This window comes from Podarcis liolepis (genome assembly GCF_965112155.1).
Source record: "Podarcis liolepis genome assembly, chromosome: 3".
In the NCBI taxonomy this organism is placed as follows: domain Eukaryota; kingdom Metazoa; phylum Chordata; class Lepidosauria; order Squamata; family Lacertidae; genus Podarcis; species Podarcis liolepis.
In genome coordinates, this window is record NC_139557.1 from 38,860,237 (window position 1) to 38,885,287 (window position 25,051).

Consider the following 25,051-nt stretch of genomic DNA (forward strand, 5'->3'; position numbering starts at 1 on the left):
ATGAGAATGAAAAGAGGGCTACCCTAGAGGGCTGAAATGGGCAGAACAACAGCAGGCTTCATGCAGGCGCAGTCTCCTATTGCTTGGAGAAAACCCTAGGGATGAGGGGACTTAGGGACTTTCAGTCTTGGGAACTGATTTTATAGGGTAAGATTTACTGGGGATGGGCTGCTGTGCTCATTAGGCCTGACACTCAGCCAAGCCTGTGAAGATTGTGTTTTTGCTAAAAAAGAATTACCTCCAACTTTGATCTGTGATTTACTACCAGCTCTCTCTATGAGAGTGCCTGAGAACTGTAATCAAATGTACTAATGTATCACACTGCGATTCTGTACCTGTGACTTGTATTTCTCTTTCATTCTCTCTCTCTCTCTAGGGTCTTAAGGGGCCTCCTGGGGCACCGGGCTTCCAGGTAAAATACAAAATGGGAAATTTAGGTGAATGCTATTTATGCATTTATCGTCCAGCTATTTCTTGATGACCCAACTTGTTTCCACCTCAGGGTTCAAGAGGACCTCCTGGATTACCAGGTACTCCAGGAACACCAGGGATCGATGTAAGTACTAACTTTGCAAATGCTGCAATGGCAATTTGTATCCCTTGTCAAAGCCAAGAATGTAAAATACAGTACTTTTATTATATCTGTCCATAGGGTATTCCAGGACGTGATGGAAAGCCAGGACTCCCAGGGCCTCCAGGTGACCCAGTATGTATATAAACCAAGGCTCTAATGCAAATGCACTTAAGGGTGAATATTGCACATTTACCTGAAGAGCTGCAAGCATATGAAAGTTTAGGCTTATGTGTTGAATTAATTATAAATAGATTCACAGTTTCAATCACTTAGGATTTTGTTTGATTAGATGTGGGGAGCCTTTGGCCTTCCAGATGCTGCTGAATTACAACTCCGGTCAGCCCCATCAAGCATGGCCAAGGGTAATGGAACATGTAGTTCAAAAAGTATATAGTGCAGCAGTGTGGGAGTTGTAGTTCAGCAATGTCTGGAAGACGAAAGGTTGCCCACACCTGAGTCTGATGAACACTTGTACTGTGGTTACCTGTTCAAAACAGTTACTGTACTTGCATTTGAAAGGTCTAAATTATCTTAACAGGAACGCAAGTTCAGATGGCCCTTATAATGACCTTCCTAGCCGTCTCTTTTGCAGGACTCTTGATTGTACTACATATGGAACTACAATGCCTCTGATGGTGGAGGGAAAGTCAACAATGAGTTTTACGCTTTCCTGATGCAATTCAATTCTAGACTAGATCTGCTATTGGCTGTATTTTGAGCTTTAAATATTGCACTTGGGAATTTTGAATTTACAGTTGCAATTTATTTAATTTATTTGCACCTTAGACTTTCTTTTTCTTTTTGTAGTATTTCCTGCCAGTATTTCCTATGTCATTCTATTTCTTTGGAGAGCTGCATCACCCTCCTTTATTATTAAATATGGACAATGCATATAGTCATGTAAGATGCTTTGCAAGGGTGCTCTATTCCCTCCCTGATCTGTTTGTTTGTTTTCAGGTTGCTCTTCCTCTTCTTGGAGATATGGGTGCTTTATTGAAGGTAATTGCGTCTTCTGGTTCCCTGCTCTCTGCCGATAGTTGGCAAAACCACAGAGGCAATCAGTTTTGCAGTATCGATGCTAATCTACTCTTACCTATAGAGCCTAATTTTTACGTTTCTGCTCTGCTCTTTTGGTTTACCACCTGATGTAAGAAATCAGAAACCCTTGGCATATCTGGAATTAGCACATTATCATGGACCACCGGTATTCATTCTTAAACTGAAGGAGATCACAGTGCTGACAAGGCAAACTGTTTTCCATGTTGAAATCCAGCATATATATTTTTATTGCATTTATATCTCACCTTTTCCTCAAGATGGTATATACATGATAATCCCTCTCCTCATTTAATCCCCACAACAACCATGTGAGTTGGTTAGGCTGAGAGGGGAAAAGGAGAATGGCAGTCTTACCTGGCAGGGATGGCCATGGAGTTAAAAGTTACGGTTGCCTTTGTGGCAAGATGCATTACTACTTTTCTAAAAATATTGCCCACCATTTTCGTCTTCATTAGGGTGATCCTGGTCCAAGAGGTCCCCCAGGAATCCCAGGTAGAGAAGGGCCTAAGGTGAGTTCCTGAAGCAAGAACTCTGTGTAGCTTTCTGGTTAATGAAGATGTTGAGCATGGTTGCTTATTCATATTTTTTTTACGTTTTATTTCCATGTGCTCTATTTTGCAATATTGCAATTGCAGGTTGCTGTTGTTGTTTTAAAAAATAAATAATAATGAGCAGTTGTTTGGGTGTACATGTTTGCCAAACAGTAATTAAAGTGCCCTCTGCACACACAAAACTGGAGCTGGAGGGACAATGATAAGACAATTCACTAACACTGTGTCCCATTGAACTGGAAGTATCTAAGGGACTCAAGCCAAAAGGAGGAAGCTTCCATCAATTATACAGTTGCAGCTGACTTGTACTGAACAGGACTTACTTATGTTTGTAGAATAAGTCTTATAGAAGGATATTGGCCATTGGAATGGGCTTTGCCAGATGATATAGCATAGCACTTTGTTAAGTGGCATGTGGAAACACTGGTTGAATTCTGCTTTTGGGTGATTACAGAAAAGCAATCAATGCCTCAGCAGCACTAAAGAACTCTAATATTGCAGTAGCATACATAAAAAAGGTAAAGGGCCCCTGACAGTTAAGTCCAGTCGTGAATGACTCTGGGGTTGCAGCGCTCATCTCGCTTTACTGGCCGAGGGAGCTGATATTTGTCTGCAGACAGTTTTTCCGGGTCATGTGGCCAGCATGACTAAGCCGCTTCTGGCAAAACCAGAGCAGCACACAGAAATGCCGTTTACCTTCCTGCTGGAGCGGTACCTATTTACTTGCACTTTGACGTGTTTTCAAACTGCTAGGTTGGCAGGAGCTGGGACCGAGCAACGGGAGCTCACCCTGTTGTGGGGATTCAAACCACCGACCTTCTGATCGGCAAGCCCTAGGCTCAGTGGTTTAGACCACAGTGCCACCCACGTCCCAGTAGCATACATACTCCTGCTAATTATAGTTCATTAGCATATATCCAGGCTCCAGAGTTTGACTCCATAACTATGTGAAGTTGGACAGTCTTAAACCTTTTCATTCTGTCTGAATGGATATTCCATAATTGTTGTTTTATTGGGTATTATTAGAGATGCATGCATTTTTTTTCCAGGGCGTACTCAAGGGTACGCAATACCGGCACTTCTTTTTGTCGTTGTTTGAAAGTGCGGCACTTACCATGAAGTTGTTACAGTGAGTACCAGTACCTCTCTTTTTTTGGTTAAAAAGTGTGACACTACTGTAAAAACTTCATGGTACCAGCAGCACCTTTTTCTAGAAAAGAAGCACTGGATGCAGGAATAACAATGTATGAAACTATCATACCTGTGTAAATAATTTTACAAGCTCATCTGCTTCATTCATCCATGTAAATATTTTGACTTCTTGTTACTCTGTTTTTCGGTACTAAAAGCACAGTCTTGTAGAAGTGTACTCAAAAGTAAATCTTACTGAGTTCAATGAGACTTACTTCTAGGTCAGACTGTATATCAGCCTTACGTCTACAGCTAAATTTCTCAGTGAACTCAAATCATGCTGATACCAGGACCAGGGCATGTAATATCATCTCAGCCTTGTTCCATTTTTTCCAAATGCCTTGAGGGGGGGTTGTTGGATAAGGTTGTTTTTATAACCAGACCCTGCAATGACATCCAGCTCTTTGTTTCTAGGGAAACAAAGGTGAACGTGGATTTCCTGGGCTGCCTGGAGAAAAAGGTGATGAGGTAAAAACTCCTTCTGTTGCAATCGTAATTGTGTTTCCATTACTCAGGTGTGAAGAGCCCTGCTAAGGTGTCCCATGGGCACCAAACCATTGAAGGGGCTTCTGAGAATGCACCTAGTTAGCACCTCCCCCTGGATGGCAACACTTGCCCCAGCAATGACCACCACCAATGCACAGTCGACGTCAGTATGGATCCCTCTGTGAAGCTATGAATCACGGTTATTCAGGGTTTGCACTGTTAGCCTACTGTGTACAATGTCTATGGTGAGCACTGTAGAAATTGCCAGGGCAAGAGGGTGGGGACCAGAAGATGTGTTTTGTGGTGGCCACTACCTGCTACTGTTTTGCGAAGGTTAGGCAGGGGTGTGATTTCATTTAATTTGGTTGGAGTCAGAGCATAGGGCTTGTAGATTTTGTTAAATATCCTCATCTTTTGCCTCTGTCATTTGAGCATAGGTGGCATTGCTCAAATACGAGTTTCTGTGCTGCTCATTGAATACATGAACATCAACTGGTGGTGTTTAGCCAATGAGCTGGATGCATTTGGATTTGAGAAACAGATTTCCTTATCCTGCCGCATGTATAAATATGACCTTGGTACTATTAATATAGATTTAAAGGCAGATTTGACAATGGCTCTATGTTTTAAGGACAAATGGGCCAGCTACAGAACGGGACACAGCTTTGTTATGATGTGTTTGTTGGATCCTTTCTGCTCAGCAAATACAGCAGGTAATTCCAGAGACCTGACTTCAAGCAACTCTTTAACAATACCTTACTGCTGAGAACCAAGAGGCAACTGAGCAAGTAATAATAAAAAAGGCCAGTTTATAATTGGCATTTAGTCTTTTAAGAGACTCCAGAGCAAATTCGTTCTGGGCAAAACTTTTTATTGGTTCAGTGGGGTGCCATATGGATTCGTTCAGTTACTAAGCAAGAGTCCTACTGCTGTGCAGTTCATCAGCTCCTTAGGCGATCCGGCACTTTTCAGTGGCTGTTACATTTTAGCAGTAGCTCTAGGTTGGTGCACTGTAAGTGGGTAAATTAATGCTACTTTCAGGAGATTACACTGCCAACAGTGATTTCATTAGTGGGTCTGAAAGGTACAAAGTTTCAGGAGCAACAAAGTTGGGTTGTACTTCAAGCCAATGTTGTAATGTATTGGGTTTCACAGAACTTTGGACAAACTTCACTGTCAGTTTCTTTTTAACAGGTGAGAGATATCTTAAAATGTAACATCTATTGTAACCTGTCCCTGAACCTATTTTTGCCTTATTTCTCTTTCTTTCTCTTAGCCTTTTGTTCTTGTTTTGGGGCTTATTCTCATCCAGGATAATAAAATATGTCCTTTTTACATTAGAGCAATTGGTATGGCTTGCACTAGTTTTTATGCTTTGTTGTTGCTGAAACAGAACGTTAGCCGGTCTGCCAAAATCTGGTGGTGCACACATAGCTTCTACTTTTCTTTTTACTGTCATGCACAAACGCAGCATGTGGGAACCATGTACAAGCTCCAAACAAATGCTGCTCAGCCAGTGGTCAGGGGTGATGGGATTTGTAGCCTCGGAACATTTGGAAGTCCACAGGTTCCCCATCCCTGTCGTAGACATGCAAAGTATGAGTACATATACTGTATAGGCAAAGGTTGCTTTACAACAAAGTAGTTTTGTTAGTGAAAGGATTTCCATTTGCACAACAGAACTTCCCCTCCCTCTCTTCTTTCCCCGCACCCTTCCCAAATCTGCTCCCTAGGTGGTGTGTGAGGAGAAGAAAAAGAGGGGAGTTTCCATTGCACAAACATAAGTTCATAGAAAGGAATCTAAGAATCGAAGAGTTGGAAGGTACCAAGAGGGTCATCTGGTCCTACCCCCTGCACTGCAGGAATTTTGCCCACAGCCATCCCTGGGTGGGTTCGAACCACCAACCATGTGGTTAACAACCAGACTTCATTGGATACTGCTCCTAAAAAGCGTCCTGCAGAAATAATCCATCCTGCATTCAGAGCATAATTGCATTACACGCTTAAATTGATTTCACTATTTATTTGCAAGAATCTCTATACCACAACTTGGGGGGGGGGGACTATCGTGGTGAACAGGATAAAAGGAACAATAAAATTGCACTGTGTTGATATGTGGTTAATATATACCACATGAAACATCCAGCCTTCCCCCAAAGAATCTTGTGAATTGTTGTTTGAGTACAGTCATACCTTGGATCCTGAACGCCTTGGTACTCAGACGTTTTGGCTCCCAAATGCCGCAAACCCAGAAGTGAGTGCTCTGGTTTGCAAATGCTCGACGGGACTTCTGCAGTTTCCGATTGGCTGCAGGAGCTTCCTGCAGCCAATCAGAAGCCACACTTTGGTTTTCGAATGCTTAGGAAGTCGAACGGACTTCCAGAACAGATTCCATTCAATTTACAAGGTACAACTGTATTCTCTATTGCAGATCCTCAACCGCATCTCATAGAACTAAAATTCCAAAGGTTTTATTGGAAGAAGGAAACACTGTCAAACTAGTCTGTCTGTCTTGACACTTCCTATTGTTTGTGAGGCAAAGTGTAAAAGTTGTATGGAACAGTTTAGTTTTCACCCTCTGTGATGAAGCCAAATGTGTAGCTGTTTAAATTCATGCTAATAAATGTGCCATACTAGTAGATAGTCAAGTAAATCACTTTGAGAGCCTCTTGTGGGGCTATAAAATAGGATATTATTCTTAAATAAATAAATTTCCAAAACATAAAACAGATCCCTGTTCACTGAGTCAAAGAGAAATAGATACTAGGTGATTACATGTTGTGCCCCAGATCCATACTTTATTACTTTCTTCTTTATTAAAAAAGCACTAATGTCAAAAGAAATCAATACTCTAGTTACATACCTTAGGTATCAGAGAGCTACTTCAACTATCATCCATTATTGGCGGGTGGGGAAGCTGTTGATGTCCCGAAAAGGAAAAACAACAACAATCTAAGCAAGATTAATCAAATGTATTTATTGTGCGACTTAATAAGTCATCACAATAATGCTAACATTATATAATACACTGTATCAGCATTTAAAAGAAGAGCCTTCAAAATGAAAACAATTAAATGAGAAATGCAGAGGAGACTTGTGATGCGGTGGCACGATCCTTGTATTTTGCATAAAAAGAAAGCTCTCCCTACTATACAGATTTAGACTGTAATCTGAAACACATTTTGCCTGGGAGAACATCCCAGTGAAAGCAATGGGGTTTGAGTAGACATGTGCAGGATAGCACTGTTAACTATTCCAAGTAATCCCAGTGAATTGAATAGAATATGCTGTTTAACTACAAGAATGCTATTTGCAAGGATGTACATATTTTAGAAAAAAAGGTCAGTGGTTCCATATTTTCACAAATATAGAAATATGTATGTGTATCATCTTTTATTTTTATTCATTTCAGGGTCTTCAAGGTATTCCAGGACTTCCTGGTGTAGCAGGGCCTTCTGGACCTTCAGTAAGTCTGTGCGCCATCCTTATCAATTAACTCATTGAGCACAGCATTGCTGCACCTGTTGATCAGGCTTTAACAGGGAGGGATTGTTCTAAATTGAGTGAAAGGACATTTCCAGATGACCTGTTTATTGAGCATCCATCCTGATTTGTTTGCGCAAACCTTGTGGTGGAGAATAGGCCACATAGGCTATTTATTGAGTTCCAATGCACTTTCCTCACCTCAAAAAGTCTGGGGGGTTGCAGGAGGTGAGGGGTGGACAGCTTGGCTGCACAACTTTAGTTGTGCAACCCGAATACCACCTAAAAGTAACTACAGTCGGTGTAGCAAGACTGTTGTGTAGCAAGAGTGCTTGGTGGAAGAACCCAGGACCAGTATTTCTTAGTTATATAAACCAGAGCTGGGCTAAAAGCTTTAGAGAGCTTGTTAATCCAATTTAAACTCTCATACTCCAAAGCAGATAAAGAGATCTTCATGTGAAAGCAGACTTCCATGCATATCATTTTCTGGATTAGAAACACAGACATAAACTGGATACACATCAGAACACTAGTATCCTCTGCCCGCACTGCGTTGTTTCCAAATTGGCTGTGCATTCAAATGTGCATTTCCATTCATAGCCTGGGACAAGTAGATATGCATAAATACCGTTTTTATGCATGACCTCCACTAAATTAAGACATTTGTTTGCGCAGAGTGCCTTAGCATTTAAGAGGACAGGTAACCTTATGTGAGTTTCTAGTCCCATAGACATAGTCGATAAGTGATATTCAGGCTGATTTTTGTTACTATTCCTCCCCCAACCTGCTTCTTTTTCTGATTTAAGGCCACAATTTTGTCTTCAGCAGACCTAATGGGTTTTGTACAACAGTAACCCATAAAACAATGCTGTCCTGAAAACTCACATGTTAAAACTTAACATTATGTTGTGAAGAATCCCTGTTTTATTCATTGACCCTCCCCACCCCATTATATTTATTGTAAATATATGGATTGAATATGTGAAATAAGTCAAATGATGTATGGGCCAGTTTCAAATGCAACAAGAAACCGTGGTTTGTTGTGAGCATGAGTGATTCCTGCAATATCTCCTGCTCTTCCTCCTCCTCCTTTTCTGTCCTTCGTTCATGAGGGGTAGAGGTTAGAAGCTTCAGCGTGTTGTGTTGTCCAAATATGTTGAGCTGTGCTCGTTCAATCCATTGTTCTTATATCAGGAATAGTTTATGGTTGCATCTGTAAGAAATGTTCGACCGCAGCAACCATCTAAATATAAACTTTCTCCATCTCTCTGCCTCTCTCTTTTGCTCTTGAATGGGTGAGAAGAGGAGGGTAAAGACATAAGAGAGTTGCAGTTATCCAGATTGGGTCTCAGTAGCTTGTGATGCACTATGCTACTTAGGAAATGTGGATCACCAAGGGCTTGCTAAACCTCCTGTATAGGCTTCCTGTTTCAGACAATAAAGATAGGGCTGTCAGTCACTTGGCAGTCTACAATTCATAGCTGATGGGCCCCGTTTAGCTTGGTGAGTCATGCATTATGCAGACAGGTTGTAATTGTTATCACTTTCCTTTCCTTCATTGAGTTGTATTCAAACCAGCACAATGATGCTTGAGTAAGATGAATTCCCAGAGCTTCTCCCTAGTGCCGTTTCCAGTATGCATCAAAAAACCTTAAAAGCACTGAAGGGGAGCCTGAGATGTAGAATAGGAGGCTGCAGTGGGGTGGGGGAAATTGGGTAGAGGCAGATTTCATGAGTGGTGTGCCTTGATCCACAGGATGGACTTTCAGATGCTGCTCTGGTGTTGGACGTGAAATACTCCCTTTGCATGAGCATTGTTGCATTTCAGCTGCACTGGATACAACCCCCTGTTCTTAATTTAGCAACTGTAATGAACAACATTTCAACATTGGAGTTGTCATTCGAGCATCAACAGTGGTTTCAGAAAGGATCAATATCAAATGGTTGTAGGTAGCTTACTGTAGGGCAGAGGGTGTTATCAGAAGCATAGCTTTCACCCACTATATATATTTTTATAGTAAGCTTCACCCAGCAGAGGCTCATCAGCGGGATATAGCAATTTATCAGAAGTATAATCTTGGGCAAAAAAAAGTGAATCCATTTAAAATGACCTTCAAAAAGTACAACTTGCAGAATCTGACTAAAACAGTATTTTAACACACCCACACCCACACCCACACACACACACATATATATATATATATGGTTTTGGTGTCTTCGGGTGTCTTCCCGTGTAAGAGTTGGGGTGTCTAGGCGACGTTTCGACGAGGTCTCACTCGTCATCTTCAGGCTGGTGCTTTCGGCTTCTTGTTACTGGAACAGAGCAGGATCTCAGTGTTTGAGTTCCTATAAATACTGTTGAGGGGGTGTGGTCCACACTTAATGACCCACCTAAGTGGTACTCAGAATATCACTCAAGAAATCACTCAAGATATCCCTCAAGTAATTAAGGAACAAAAGAAGAAAAGGCACACTAACCTGGGAACTTCCTCTCTGCCCAGAACGTTGGAGGCTATACACCACACCCCCTCAACAGTATTTATAGGAACTCAAACACTGAGATCCTGCTCTGTTCCAGTAACAAGAAGCCGAAAGCACCAGCCTGAAGATGACGAGTGAGACCTTGTCGAAACGTCGCCTAGACACCCCAACTCTTACACGGGAAGACACCCGAAGACACCAAAACCTGCATTCCTGTACCCGTGAAAATCTACGAAAGCAAATATATATATATATATATATATATATATATATATATATATATATATATCCCTGCCTATTGAGATCAAGCAGTCGCCTTTGTTGGACTCTTTTTGGCACCTGCTGCAAACATTCTTGTTTAGAAATTTGAGCTCATTTAAACCTGTTTTAGTATTTAAACTTTTGTATGTTGTGAATTTTCATTTATTCTGTTGTTTTATCTTTTTGTCAGTGGATTTGAGGTATTTTACAATCAAGCAGTGTATACATTTTATGAAATAAATGAATATAATAAAAAGTAAATAAATGTTTTTCAGGGGGCTGTCGGAAGACCTGGACACCCAGGCTCACCAGGGACAAAAGGTGAAAAGGTACATTATCCCTTTACATATTATATTTACACGCCTCAAACCATTTTGTTGTTAGCTTACTGAACTTCTTTTTTCTCGTAGGCTGTTTAATGAAAACAATATCAGTACAGTCTTTAATTTTGTTTAGATTTTTTGAAATGCCAAGAGTGAAGGTTTCAGTAAGACATATCAGTCACATTGCACATAACTATATATTGTATTCTGATTTCATCTAGTTAAAGGCACAGATTTAGCCAGGTAGTGATTTGAGTTTGACTGCATATGCACTTAGGGACGAAATCGACACCAAGACCCCCCTTTTTTTTAGGGTTCTAAAACACAGGTTTTAGAATCTTAACTTTAGAGTTCTCTGAAGATTTCAGCATCAACAGCACTTCTGGGACCTCCCACAGCCCATCTGCGGTTCTCATCTTTGTGTTAAGGAATTGAAGTTCAGGGCAACAGAAAACTGAGCTGCACAACGGTATGCTTATCCACAGCAATGTGTTCTATATTATAGATAAATCAACATCAGTGCTACTTGCTGCAGGAAGACAGCAACAACAATGAACCGCCTGTTTTTCTTTGATATGCTCCAAAGACAATTTTGTCAGCATTAATTCATGGTGGTTATTTTTTATATATAGAAAAATTAAAATATTATCTTCAACAGGGTATTCTCATACTCCTTCCCCAGTCTTATTACTCTTTATAATAAGCTGTCAGCTAAATTCTGTGTTCTGCTAAGGAGCAGTCATAGATAGTACCTTGTAGCATTCACTAAGGGTTGCTATTGTGAACTCTGTCCCTGATGAAATTCTGCAAGGAAAGGAATGGAAGGCATTTTATGTCCTTTAGCTGTAGTGACTCACATTGCATAGATAGGCACCAGGCATTCTGGTTTATATTCAAACTTGAATTTTAAGTACAAGGCAACTAACATCTATGTTTGAAAGTACCTTTTTTGGGGGGGGTTTACTATTAAATATGGTTGTTGCTTACCTTGCTTGTACATATGTTGAAAAGAGATATTCATGGTGGGTTTTTTTATTGCACTTCAGGGAAACGAGGGTATTCCTGGAAAACCTGGACCTCCCGGACCACCCGTAAGTGAAATATATGATACTGTCACTAGCTGGGGGTCCTAAGCATGTTTTTGCAGAAAAATCCTGTACCTCACTGATTCCTGAGAGTTGAAGCAGCGCAACTGATTTATTGTGGCCCAAACCTCCATAGGAAAGGCTCTGTTTTCATGTTGATGCACCAGCTAAAATTTTGTGTGTGTGTTTGTGCTTCGTTGGAGATTAGAGTTTGTTATCCTTTCTTTTCTTCACTTTTTCAGGGTGTGCCGTACAATGAAGGAAATGGCATGAGCAGCCTATATAAACTACAGGTATTTATGGTCTGTGGTCTAGTATTCTGCAGTTGTAGTCACTTTGCATGGATTCAAACGCAGTGTTTCTCCCACTGTAGGGGGGTGCCAACGTTCCCACATATGCTGGTCCACCTGGGGCGCCTGTAAGTATTCCATTACTGTAGTCTTTGATATGAATATAGTGTCTCAGTGCAAACCTATGCGTATCTCCTCAGAAATATGTCCCGCTGAATTCAACAGGACTTGCTCCCATGTAGGTGTGCACAAGATTGAAGCCTAAAACTGCATTTCAGAAGTTGCACACAAATGCTTCTTTCTTTCTTTCGAACAACAAGCCTGATATAAGGAAACAGGGATAATTCATTTTACTAGTATAGACATGGTTTTCTTTATGATTTCCCTTTGTATTTTGGAGCAGCAGGGTCAGCTGAAATGCCCTTCCAGGTATTCTCAGGTTTCCATCTGGTCAATGCCTAAGGTGGAGACTGCCTGTGGACCTTGTGTCCCAGCGTGGAAGAAAGGAAAGATAAAAACATAATACAATAAATAAATAATATTTGTTTCTTTGTCTTTCAGGGCCCAAAAGGTGACACCGGAGCAGTGGTATGTAACTAGTTTAAATGTATCTTAAATATCTGATAGGATGGGTGTTCACTAATTCCCACCCCCAGCCTAATTTCAAATTCATTTTCTAATTCAGAAGATAAAAATTATTAGTATTTATTAGAACTCTGCTACCTATTTCCTTTTGGTACAGCGAGGCTTAAATTTGTTTACAGAATGAAACAATACTTACTATTTTTAATTACCACTTGTTGAGAGGTATTATGTGAGGAAATTGAATAGAGCTGGGGACTGGTGGATACATGATCCTCTTTATTGTGGTGTTTTTTGTTTTGTTTTGTTTCGCTTTTTTAACTTAATGCTACTTAACCTTGTTGCAACTCAGGTTAGATTTTACATCTGTAACTTGGAACCATAGCAACGTTAAGTATACACCCCAAAACCTCTATCTAGTAACATTGGTGATTTAAGAATGTAGCACTGCTTATTTGGTAGAAATAAGAACTAGGAAGGATGTCTGATGCAGAGACGGGGTACTTACCTAAAACAGAGTTTTCCACTCCCAGTGAAAGGTCAGCAGGTTACTTCCCTAGTTACTCCAGCTGCAAGATTCAGCTAAGGTTCTCTTTCAAGTTTCCCTTTGTTTGGGAGCTAGGAATTTCTTTCCTTTCAACACCTGTACTTTCGAGCTTGGCAAGTATGCGAACCTCCCAAAAGGTTGCTGCCTGCCTTCGACAACCATACTTTTTACTGAGGGATATGCTCACAGGGTTCTTAAAATAAGTGTGTTATCCATTTTCCCAGCTGACAGCACATACCCTCAGAGGCTTAGCACTCACTGAGGTGGTAAACAAGCATTTTTCAGGCTGCAGGGGAGGGCTTTCATAAATGAATATTCCATACAAAAAAAGAAGAAGGCTAGAGCCCTTTTCCTTGACAGGGAATTATTTGTATGGAAAAGCATTTACTCCTTGGAGCCTCTACCTGTAGTAGTACTGGCCAAACACTGATTTGCAGCCTCTGTGAGAAGTAGCTTTCTGTCATTGGATCGAAATCAGGCTTAAGAGCTGACCTTGATGAAGCATACTCATCAAATGATTCATCCATCCCTGACTAGGACTTTTAATCAAAACTGAAATGTTTATTCAGAAAATAAGCACAATCCGAATCTGGGAGCAATTTTTATTCTCAAGTCATTAGAACACTCAATAGGGTAAAAATTGCCACCTCCAAGTAAACAGCGTGGTTAGCAGCTTGTGAAATACTCTGAAATTGGATGCTTAACTTTATTTACTGAGGATGTAGAACTTTTCAGCAATAATCTTCTTCTTTACAAGGGAGAACCGGGTCCAATGGGACTGCCAGGATTAGAGGGACTTCCTGGAGAAAAGGTAGGATTTAAATAATTAAACCTGACCTGTTTCTTTTCACTACGTGTTTTCATGCATTCGTGATTGACACTGATCACTGTTGAGAAGAAAGGGTAAATAAAGGTCACAGAGCTAGGTGTCCTTGAGCTTTTGTTTTAATTAAATCAAATTTAATAGTCTCCAGACACAAAAAGCATAACATCCTTGACCTTTAGATTATGGTTTGCGTGTGTGTTTCGTTTGTATTTCCATGGGGGGGAAATCAGAGGCTACGGTCTGTCAGTTCATATGTAATTCTAAGCCAAACAATCAGCTTATGGTTTATCTGGACTCTGGAGCAAGTCAACTACAAGTCTGTTTTTGGATGACAAATGAAGCCAATCCATGGCTTAACCCTGCATAGATTGATTGGCAGCAGGATGGCCAAAGTGAGATGAGGGTACAGTGACCACAGTCTCCTCTCTGGGAATCCACATGTTCACGTGTTCATGCTAAGCTGTGGTTTGTGTTACATGCAAACTGGGTGAGTATTTACTGGGATTATTTGGCCTAGTACTCTTGAAACTCATTATGCCTTCTTGCCTCCCATAGTCTCTCATGCACCTGATCAAGTATATGGCCTTGAAATCAGATCATTATTTTATTTTAATTTTTAATTTCTTAGGGAGACCGCGGACCAGCAGGTCCTCCAGGAGTTCCAGGAGTACCTGTAAGTATAGTCCTAAAGATACTGTCTTAATATTGAGAGAAATAACGTTAATTGTACATGGAATAGGTGGTAAAGTTTGCTAGAAAGTGGCATGTATGAATTGGCGCAAACAGAGGCCTCCATTGTTGGGGAAATAATGACTGCATTTGCATGTTTAATAAGCCAGGATGTGCACAAACTGTGTGCACGCACACACAGTCCCTGTGCTTACACTTTGCTTTGCTTTTTGCACAAGTGGTGAAACAAGGCCACAATTGACCGTGCCTTCCAGTTACATGTGAATCAGGAATTATGATTAATGATTTGCAAACAAGCCAAATTCTTAAGGCCACTTTATGGCATTTCACCTCAACAAATAGAGTGCAACTGCTTTTCCACTAACATTCGCTCCCCAAGTCACTCCCCCTCCCTCGACGCTGGTCTGTGACCGTATTAATAAATTCATTCATTCATTCATTCATTCATTCACTCCCCCTCCCTCACTGTAAAGCTCCATGTGTGTTTGGAATCCTGGTGGGGAGAGAGTGGTGTGTTGGAAAATTTGGTGAAAAGATACAGTAAATGGAGAAAGGGTTAAGCATTGTGATCACCCAACACTTCCACTTCAAATCCCACTCTCAAAGCTCCAAAGCAACCATCAGCCTTTCATTACATGTATCTGTGTATAGCATATAATTAGGCACTTTAGGATATTAACATTCTGTGACCTTTATCCTTCTTTCCCTTGATCCATTTCCTTCCTAAGAGCCCTTCTTTCTTTGTTACTCCTCTCTGCCATTGTTCCTCAAGTCCCTGCCTCCATCACCTGCACCCATCACCACTTTTCATTCTCACATCAGTTAAACCTCAGCCCTTCTCTATGTCACAAGTCATACCAGTGTAGGGGAGCAGATCACTGGCAGCTAGGTGGTAACACACCCAGTTTTGTGCTTAATTATATTTGTCCCAGGGGTGACCTTCATAAACCAGCGATTGAAAAAAACACAATATAAGCTGCTTCTGAAAATATTAGAATTTGAGAGAAATCCATTTTAGGGTGTGGGCTAATTCTTTCTTAGAAGCCAGGCCCTGCCCTTGCTTTGAAAGGTAATGTAACCTGAGAGTTGGTGTGGTAGCGGTGGCTTGTTTGTTTTTAGATTTTGTAAAATGGCATCCTCCCCGACATTTCGTAAGGCGAAAATGTGCACATGTGAGGTCATAGTGTTGCAAGTTTCTCTGACACTGCAAGCAGCTGCCAGCGAAGTGGAGGGTCAAATAACTGATTGTGGCATTACAGTGGTACCTCGGGTTACATACGCTTCAGGTTACAGACTCTGCTAACCCAAAAATAGTGCTTCAGGTTAAGAACTTTGCTTCAGGATGAGAACAGAAATCGTTCTCCAGCTGCGCGGCAGCAGCAGGAGGCCCCATTAGCTAAAGTGGTGCTTCAGGTTAAGAACAGTTTCAGGTTAAGTACGGACCTCCAGAACGAATTAAGTACTTAACCCGAGGTACCACTGTACAATTACCATAGGAGATGTTTTGGAGAAGCGAGAAGCATAAGACGCAGAGCTGTGGTTTTTAGCAGTGGCCGCACAGTGGCTACAATGTATAGTTGCAACCTAAGTCTCTAGAACTGGGGTAGGGAACCAAGGGCTGCATTCCCTTAGGGGCAAACATTCAGGGGCCACTTGCCAGTGGTAGCCGGGGTCATGGGCTAAAGTGGGTGGAGCAATATATTACTTATGTTTATAGGCTGCATTCTAGACATATAAAAACCAGAGGTTTCTACACCGACACCATCTCTATATCCTGAATCCAGTCAAGGACACATTCCAGACAGACAAAATATTATGCAGAGAGTGCAGAGTCAGGCAAAAGCACTTGAGTAAAGTGTGTGGCCTGGGCCTGGGGGAGAGTCCCAAGAACTGAACAGAGGTGCTTCATTTGGCCCCCAGGCTTGAGGTGCCCCACCCCTCCTCTAGAAATTCCTTTAGAAACCCTCAAAAGGCTTTGGTGTAGATAAAAGTAAATCCACTGACGTTTTGATTTGCGTATTCATGGTCCAATGGGAAAGAAATGCATGATTTGTTATTTAAACAAAGAAACAAAAAAAAACCTGCAGTCTCTGTTGAAAAAAGAGCCATTGAAGCTTTAGGATAATGAAGTAATTTTATGCAGATTAACTTATTACTCTTGGAAGAGCTCCCGTGCAGTTCAGGAATTGCTTTTTAATTATGAAAGTGTATCATGGTTTTTTTTAAAAAGGCAGCCAGTAGTTTATACAATTTTCATTAAGTGCTTTTGTGAACCCATTCAGTTTACTGTCTAGTGAAGAACAAAAGATACTAAATAGTTTAATTTTGGCAACCTCTCCAAAATAGTTAAATATCCTTAAAAAATAAGGTAATTTATCTACTCTGGCTAAGATTAAATTTATACACTGCCTCAGACATTAAAGATCAGTAGTGAAGCAGACCCTTAGGTTAACCACAAATGTTCATTCCTTACGGGTTTCCCAGTGGATATGTCCAATGTCTTGCTCCATAGTAGAAATATTGTTAAGCATTCTGGCAAGGATGTTCACATCAACCTTGTTATGCTTTTTAATAATCAAGTCCCATTAATACAAAGATAGGTGCTACCCATTTGCACTGGACAACTTCCCTGTCTTGTTCCTTGTTTACTTCCGCTATGCAGATCACCTCACTAAGTCCAGTGTCTTCTGCCTTTGGCCTGTGACCAGACTTACTTCTCCAATTGGCATGTCCTCTCTCTCTCTCTGCTTTCTCTAAGAACTGCATTGTTTTGGAACTCTCTCTATTGTAGAATTCCTCTGCTCAAATCATCACCTGGTTGCTTTCAACATCTGTGTCTTGTTGCTTCTGTGGCCTCTCAGGCTGTTGAACACCTTTGGAGTAAACTCCCCATACATTGACAGCTGTCAAGGAGAAAGGGTCTTACTTAGTTTTCTCTCTGAATTACTAACCTTTCATGGAGTTCTTTCTTGATAGTACAGTGGTACCTCAAGTTAAGAACATAATTCGCTCCGGAGGTCCGTTCTTAACCTGAAACTGTTCTTAGCCTGAAGTAGCACTTTAGCTAATGGGGCCTCCTGCTGCCACCGCGCCGCCGGAGCATGATTTCTGTTCTCATCCTGAAGCAAAGTTCTTAACCCGAGGTACTATTTCTGGGTTAGCGGAGTCTGTAACCTGAAGCATATGTAACTTGAAGCGCATGTAACCCGAGGTACCACTGTATAAAGTAGGAAATAGTAACAATCTTACAGTGTAGCAGCTGTGTAGCAATCTTACAGTGTAGCAGCATATATCCAATATGCTGGATATATCAAGCACAAGTCGTGGGGCCCTAGGTGGTTCCTCCTTTCCCTGCCCACACAGGACAGCACTTTCTCTTCTGCTTTTCTTCTTCAATGTTCTTTTGTTCTTATTCTCTCTTTATTCCTTCTTGGATTAGCACAACACTTTTTCTCGTGTCTCATTCCCCCCCCCCTCTTCCTCAAAAATAAAATGACATTCAAGTCCCTGAGAGGACCAGTGACATCATAATGCTTCATTATGATGTGAAATGTCACCAGCACCTGCAGTCAGTATGTAGTCCTTTCCTTAAGTACCACTGATCTGAATTCTTCATTTTTCTCCTTTCACCCAAGTAGACGCTTTCAGGGTGGGAGGCTGTATTTGCCATCTGTCTTGAGCTTTGTCAGAACTCACAGGGTTGGCCCAAACATCTATCACGTGTTTCCCATGGTTGTTGGTAGATATAACTTGGCATATTGGGTATCTTATTCACCTCAGCTGGTAAGAGCATTCGCAATGAATAGCCAATGTTCCTTTTCATATTCTTAATAATCTTCCCCCCCCCCTTAATTTCCACAGGGAAAGCATGGTGCTCCAGGACCACCAGGGATCCCTGGTGAACCAGTAAGTGAACGTATCTTTGAGTGCTTCCTTGCAGTACACTGGCATGCTTGTTTTCTTCATTTGTCAGAAATGTGTTATTCTTTTGTTACCTTTAGGGTGAAAGGGGACCTGTTGGAGATATTGGCTTTCCTGGACCAGAAGGGCCAGCTGGAATACCAGTAAGTAATTCAGCATACTACATGCTAGTACAGAATTTCCCAAACTTGGATCTCCAGCTGTTTTTGAACTACAGTTCCCATCATTCCTGACCATTGGTCCTGCTAGCTAGGTATGATGGGAGTTGTATTCCAAAACCACCATTTTCCTTTCAGTGTGTCTCCATCCCCGTGTTATTCAAACTTCTTCCATTGTTTAAAACAGCCACTTTTTTCTTTTCAGTGTTTCCCCCTTCTCACTGTACTAAAACTTTTTCTCCCTCTTCTATTCCTCAACTGCCTCATGTGTGAGAGACAAAGAATGTGGAGCCCTCAATATGCCATAGTTTAACCTAAGACGTTGTTTAACTGCCATTTTGCTTCATCCCTGCTTTATTCAAACTTCTGCCGTTGTTTTAATCAACTATATTCCCCCCACATTATTTCTCCCTTCTCACTCACTCATATACAAAATATGTATAGCTTATAAGAGACCAAAAGTATTTTGTAATAGAAAGATCCTTATTATTTTTCCTAGGGCATAAATGGAAAGGATGGATTACCTGGCCCTCAGGTAGGAAAGCCATGGTTTGTTCAATCTGGGTTCTATGCAAATTGTAATTCTTCTGCTTTGGGCCACAGTGGAATATCAGTATCTAAACTCTCATAGCTAGAGGCTTGCATTCTTAAGACTGTCTTCCCTTTTCCAGGGTTTATTGGGTAAGCCTGGTGACAGAGGTCCCAAAGGAGAACGAGTAAGTTATATTTTTACATAGAGGTTTGGTTACTTGAATTTCATCAATTTTGTCAAGAACAGGGTGGTGCAGCATTTCAAATATTAGCAGCCTCTACTCTCAAATCGTTAGCAGTAACTAGAATTATACTGTGGGTTCTTTGAATGTTAATCATTTGTAAGTATTTTGGACTGTTGATTAATTTGAATGGTTAGATTGCAAAGGTTTTAGCTTTGCTCCCACTCAGTATTCTATCATAACTATTTAAACTCTAAATATGAATACCTTGTAGATTCAATTAGTCCAAAATTGTATCACAAGTCATAGGAGTCCTTGAACCTGAAGTCTCAATTATAGTTAGTAGCAAAGATTAAGCCAGTGGAAATCAAACTGATTTAGAGGTCAAATTGATTGGCATAAAGGTTTTCAACCTTTGCCTGTGATACTTAATTTTCTCTCTGCCCTTTTCTCACCACGTCCACAGTTAGTTGCAAAATATGTACCATAATTTAAACGAGTCAAACATTTTATGAAATCATAATTCAGTACCACTTTTCAGGGGGCAAGTTGTCTTGCTTATTTTCCCCACCCCACTTTATGTTCTTCTAATGTATATTTGCTATACAGTTTGTGCTTTCGATGCACAGTTGAAGACTATGAAGAGGAAAGAAACATTTGTGGCCTTCATAGGAATCCTTCATTACGGCTGCAATTCTGCACTCAGTGGGACTTACCTTACTTCAGAATAGGCATGCATATGATTCCACAGTAAATGTCCAAAAGTATACAGTGGTACCTCGGGTTACATACGCTTCAGGTTACATACGCTTCAGGTTACACACTCTGCTAACCCAGAAATAGGGCTTCAGGTTAAAAGCTTTGCTTCAGGATAAGAACAGAAATTGGGCTCCGGCGGCGTGGCAGCAGCAGGAGGCCCCATTAGATAAAGTGGTGCTTCAGGTTAAGAACAGTTTCAGGTTAAGAACAGACCTCTGGAACGAATTAAGTACTTAACCCGAGGTACTCACAAAGCTTTAGACTAACCCTTATAGCAGACTAGCAGTTCATTTTTAGGATGCAGTTCTTTACAACCAAAGAAAATGACCAAGCAGATACAGATATGAAAACCATTACTGATTAGACTTCCAGTATTTGATTTATTTTTGTTCCTCAAGGAATTAAATCTTTGTTAATCATTTGCCCCCATGAGAACTAAATAACCTAATTCTTTATCACCAAGGCTGTACATAACCCCTGAATAAGATTGTTATTTTTTCAAACCTGAACCCCTGTACATTATGGGAATGTCCGTACCGCATGTTTCCTTATTACAGTGGTACCTCAGGTTAAGTACTTAATTTGTTCCAGAAGTCCGTTCTTAACCTGAAACTGTTCTTAACCTGAAGCAACACTTTAGCTAATGGGGCCTCCTGCTGCTGCCGCGCCGCCGGAGAACGATTTCTGTTCTCATCCTGAAGCAAAGTTCTTAACCCGAGGTACTATTTCTGGGTTAGCGGAGTCTGTAACCTGAAGTGTATGTAACCTGAAGCGTATGTAACCCGAGGTACCACTGTAGTTTGTTCCATGTATATTCTTTACATCCGAGTTGGGAGACCTCTAGCTCTCCAGATGATATGGGCTCCAACTACCAACCATCCACCCCACTCAGCATGGCCAGTGGTCAGGGATGAGATCAGCTGCAGCCTACCAATATCTGGTGGGCCACAGGTTTCCCCATCCCTGTATTTTCATGGTCTCCCTTCACCCCAGTTTCTCATTTAAAAATTTCATTTGCTCTTCTGTTTCCTTTTCACTGTTATTTCCCTTTTTCATTTTGGGTGGGTGATCAGACATACAGCCTTGGCCGCAACCCATTGTTCCCTGGACAGTTTTTATGGAACGAAAAAGGCCACCCATATGTAACTCTAACATTTCGAGATTTATGTCCTGTACTGCATGCCACAGTAAGATTCTTGAAACTTGTTTATACTTATATGCACCTCATTTCAAGTCTTTCTCATGCTATTATCATATTTTGCTCACTATTAGATTTCCCATTAGCTTATTGGGCAGCACTGCAGGGAGGTTTTTGATTAGGCGTGGCACTGCGGAAGCCATTCCTTTTTTTCCTGTCTTCCTCAAAAGACCGTTCTGGTTTTGAAAACCAACACTTGCCTATTATCATCTCTGAATTATCTACTTTAACTTCCTACATGCATTCGTTTTTATTTTTACAGAGCTCAAATGTTACAGCAAGAGTGGAAATAGTATTGGCATTTGCTTTTTCATGTAAAGTATCGCAACCTGCTATAAGGATCTTTGAGGGTTTTCTTTGCATATCATCTTGCAGTTGAATGTGATAGTTTTCAGCGCTCTTAACTCAGCAGTCAAGACAAGAAAGGGTCACCATAGACAAAGGTGACAAAGCGTTGTCTCTGTTTTGCACAGGGGGATCAAGGCATACCAGGAGACAGGGGCCTGCAGGGCGAAAGAGGAAAGCCAGGCCTTCCAGGAGAGAAAGGGTCTGTAGGGCCCATGGGCCCCTCAGGGAACAAAGGGAATCCCGGATCGCCAGGGCATAAGGGCCCTCCAGGTTCACCAGGGGTCCCAGGCTTACCGGTAAGGTAATTGGCTCTTGAAGAGAAACACATGTTTCTAAGCCCAAGTAAATTCAGCTAATTTTATAGTTGTTGCAATATTCTCCGTTAAACTATAATCTTTACCAATGTTTGTATAGGCAACGACCGTTTTAGGCACATCCAATTGACACACAATCACTGATGCGCAGGTCCTTTTGGACCCGGAAGAGGGAAGAAGGGGGGTGGAAGGAGGCAGGGCTGTCTTATGCGTGCTCCACTGATGCTCGCAGGGGCCAGGAATGGGACCCCCATGCAAAATGGGGCGAGGAACAGAACCTCCCACTCCCTGTACTGTTCCAAAGCTCTTAATGGACACTGTAAAACAAAATTCAAAATTCTGTTTGCCTTATTTTGATTGGACAACACCTATCTTTACTTTTCTTTCCATGTCTTTGCCAGGCTGACTCAGTTTCGTTTGAAGAAATGAAAAAATATATCAGACAAGAGGTCCTTAGAGTTTTTGAAGGTGAGGAAATGACGTATCAGAAAGCATGATGTGAAGAAAATGACTACAGTAGTAATATTTGCTTTCATCTGTGATTTATGTACCCATTGTACATAGCATTCGAAAGGGGGGGGGGAGAATTCAGCTGCACTTATACAAGTAGTTTAAGTGCACAGATTCTGATTAATTCGCCCACTGTGAACACTAATGGCCTTTAGATTGCTACAAAATAATTGTTATTATTTCCACCTAAATGAGTAAATGTTTCAATTAGCAGTTCAATGAGGAAATGCCGTGCCTTTGGTAGTGGTGCATCTGCTTTGCATGCAGAAACTCCCTAGTTTAATCCATGGCCCCTCTAAGTGGGGCTGCGGGAAAATCCCTGCCTGAATGGAAGCCCAGAGAGCTGTTGCTGGTCAGTGTGGACTAACTGAGCTAGATGAACCATTGGCCTGACTCTGTAGAAGGCAGCTTCCTATGAATGTCAGACAACAGAGGGCATGAAAGAGCATCATAAGGCACCTAGTAGACCAGACCCATATGATTGTGTTTTACCTCCAGGGGCAAACAGCAGCAGTGAAGAAGACAATACAGAAGGGCAGATTACAATCTCTCTTCCCCAAACACCACTGTACCCAATTGAATTTCCGCCCCAACTCTGTGGCTGTTGTTAATGTCTTTAAACGTAACGTGATCCTAATCATGGATCTTCTTCTTCATGGCTAATTTGTCCCTGCAAAGGCAGATAGCACAGCCCCATATAGTTTATCCAGGGGTAGTCAACATGGTGCCCTCCAAAACTCAACCAACAGTGCCAGTGGTCAGGTATGGCCCAACATAGAGGGCACCATGTTGGCTAATTCTAATCTAGTGCTTTAAATGTTAGCAGCAGCACCTTAAATAGAGTGCAAAAACCAGTGTTTTTTTCTGGGGGTACTCAAGGGTATGCAGTACCGGCACCTCCCCCCCCAGAAGAAAAGCACTGGTGGAAACAATGTAATAACCTGTGCAACTTGTTCTCCGTGTCATCATCCCCCATTAAGAATTTGGATCATTTGAATTTTGTAAACCACCTTCCAAGTTATCCCAATATAGAGCACACATGACTGTAGTAGTCTAGACTGGCTATTACGATGAGCATTGTCCTATGAAGGACTGTTGCCTCCTCTAAGAAATGGCAACGCTACAGCAGCAGCCTTAGCCCTAAGCTGGAAAAATACATCCTTGGCCAAGTGCTGCCACTTGAACACCCTGGACTGAATCCAGAAGCAGTCCCAAACTGCAAGTCCAATCTTTTGTGGGCAGCGCTGTCCTATCCAGAAACTAGAATATGTTGTGCACTTATTCCTGAAACGGGTGGTGCCAAAAAAAAAAGACTACTTCTCTTGTCTGTCTGTTTACTCACATTGAGTTCATTCACTGACCTCTTTAGGATCAGATGGATAAGGAACATAAATGGCCTGGTGTGCATATCTGTATGCCTGTGCTGAGTCAGGGTTGGGGAAGGAGAGGGTTCAGTCAGCATCAGGACACAAGGACAGGAGATGGTGGAAGTTCTGTGATGGGATCTCTCGCCCCCTTTTTTTAAAAAAATGACAAACACATCTGCATAGGTGTCAAACTTGGATCAATCCTTTGGTATTGGGGGAAGTATGGAGCTTAAACTCTATTCCCTAACCATTTTCCTGGTTGAAATTACCTCCTGAAGCTGCTGTTTACCCCATTGCATATATTGTACATAACTGTATGAACAGCACCAGCAGTTTGGTTGTTCAGAAAACTGGAATACCATATTGCTTTTGAAGTTGATGAATGAGTAATAATTTGAAGCTCAGCTACTTTTAAAATATATGGTTGAATGGAATAGCGATCCCTTGTTTTAAGTGTCCTCAGGCATATAATGTAATTCATGTTTTTTGTTTGGTTTTTTTATATATATAACTGAAGAGAGGATGGCTCAGTTTGTATCTCAGCTCAAATTGCCCGCTGCCATGCTTGCTTCCCAAACTCATGGGAAACCAGGTCTTCCAGGAAAAGATGGGCTACCTGGGCCACCCGGAGAACCTGGACCTCCAGGTAGGGCTTCCAAAACAAATGCCTTTCTATGTATTTTATTTTAAAAAATATATCTTCAGAGTTGGGTGGAACTATATACATTTAGCTTCCTAATGATTAACTTTTAAATCCATACTACTGTTTTCCAGACTAGACCAATATATTAACACGTAGTAGGTGTGTGTTTTTGTATATTAAAAACTTCTAATCAATGCATAATAATCGTAATAACTTTTAACATTAGGATACTGATTCACACCTTTCCTAAACTTGCAGTACTGAGACCAAACCTAGTAATGAGAGCATCATCTCACAGATCAGTTATTTGAGCTATAGAGTCTGTAGTCCTGTGGCTCCAATCTGTAAAATTTGAAAAATTAACGTATAAGGGGGAAATCTAAAACTTGAACGTTACAATGCATCTTTCTTATTGCAAATCTAATTGTATTCACATTTTCATAATTAGATTTGCAACATATCTAGCATACATTCCTTGTCAGATTGTAAAAGACAGTGTGCATTGATTAACTGGGTGGGGGAAATCTGTGATTTATTTGTATTTGTTCAGCCTCATCCAGATGCCAGTGAATCAGACCTCCTCAGTATGTATCCTTGACACACACCCAATATTGCCAATTTAGATTTACAGGAAGAATAATTAGAACACATGCTGTAAAAATAAAAACGGGGGCGGGATAGTAAATAATGA

At 41.2% G+C, this 25,051-nt stretch overlaps 1 protein-coding gene across 5 annotated transcripts in view; it reads left to right on the plus strand.

The window, feature by feature from the left end:
* COL19A1 (collagen type XIX alpha 1 chain) overlaps window positions 1–25,051 on the plus strand; it is a 188,984-nt gene that overhangs the window by 149,328 nt on the left and 14,605 nt on the right. For all 5 annotated transcript variants that reach the window (XM_083497359.1, XM_083497360.1, XM_083497357.1 and 2 more), the window contains 21 exons: window positions 377–412; window positions 503–556; window positions 653–706; window positions 1,532–1,573; window positions 2,089–2,142; window positions 3,790–3,843; window positions 7,274–7,327; window positions 10,362–10,415; window positions 11,456–11,500; window positions 11,737–11,787; window positions 11,868–11,912; window positions 12,346–12,372; window positions 13,671–13,724; window positions 14,368–14,412; window positions 18,291–18,335; window positions 18,431–18,493; window positions 19,008–19,043; window positions 19,180–19,224; window positions 21,652–21,822; window positions 22,242–22,308; window positions 24,235–24,363. In XM_083497359.1, coding sequence (XP_083353485.1) covers window positions 377–412; window positions 503–556; window positions 653–706; window positions 1,532–1,573; window positions 2,089–2,142; window positions 3,790–3,843; window positions 7,274–7,327; window positions 10,362–10,415; window positions 11,456–11,500; window positions 11,737–11,787; window positions 11,868–11,912; window positions 12,346–12,372; window positions 13,671–13,724; window positions 14,368–14,412; window positions 18,291–18,335; window positions 18,431–18,493; window positions 19,008–19,043; window positions 19,180–19,224; window positions 21,652–21,822; window positions 22,242–22,308; window positions 24,235–24,363 — 1,225 coding nt within the window. The remainder of the gene's footprint in view (window positions 1–376; window positions 413–502; window positions 557–652; window positions 707–1,531; window positions 1,574–2,088; window positions 2,143–3,789; window positions 3,844–7,273; window positions 7,328–10,361; window positions 10,416–11,455; window positions 11,501–11,736; window positions 11,788–11,867; window positions 11,913–12,345; window positions 12,373–13,670; window positions 13,725–14,367; window positions 14,413–18,290; window positions 18,336–18,430; window positions 18,494–19,007; window positions 19,044–19,179; window positions 19,225–21,651; window positions 21,823–22,241; window positions 22,309–24,234; window positions 24,364–25,051) is intronic.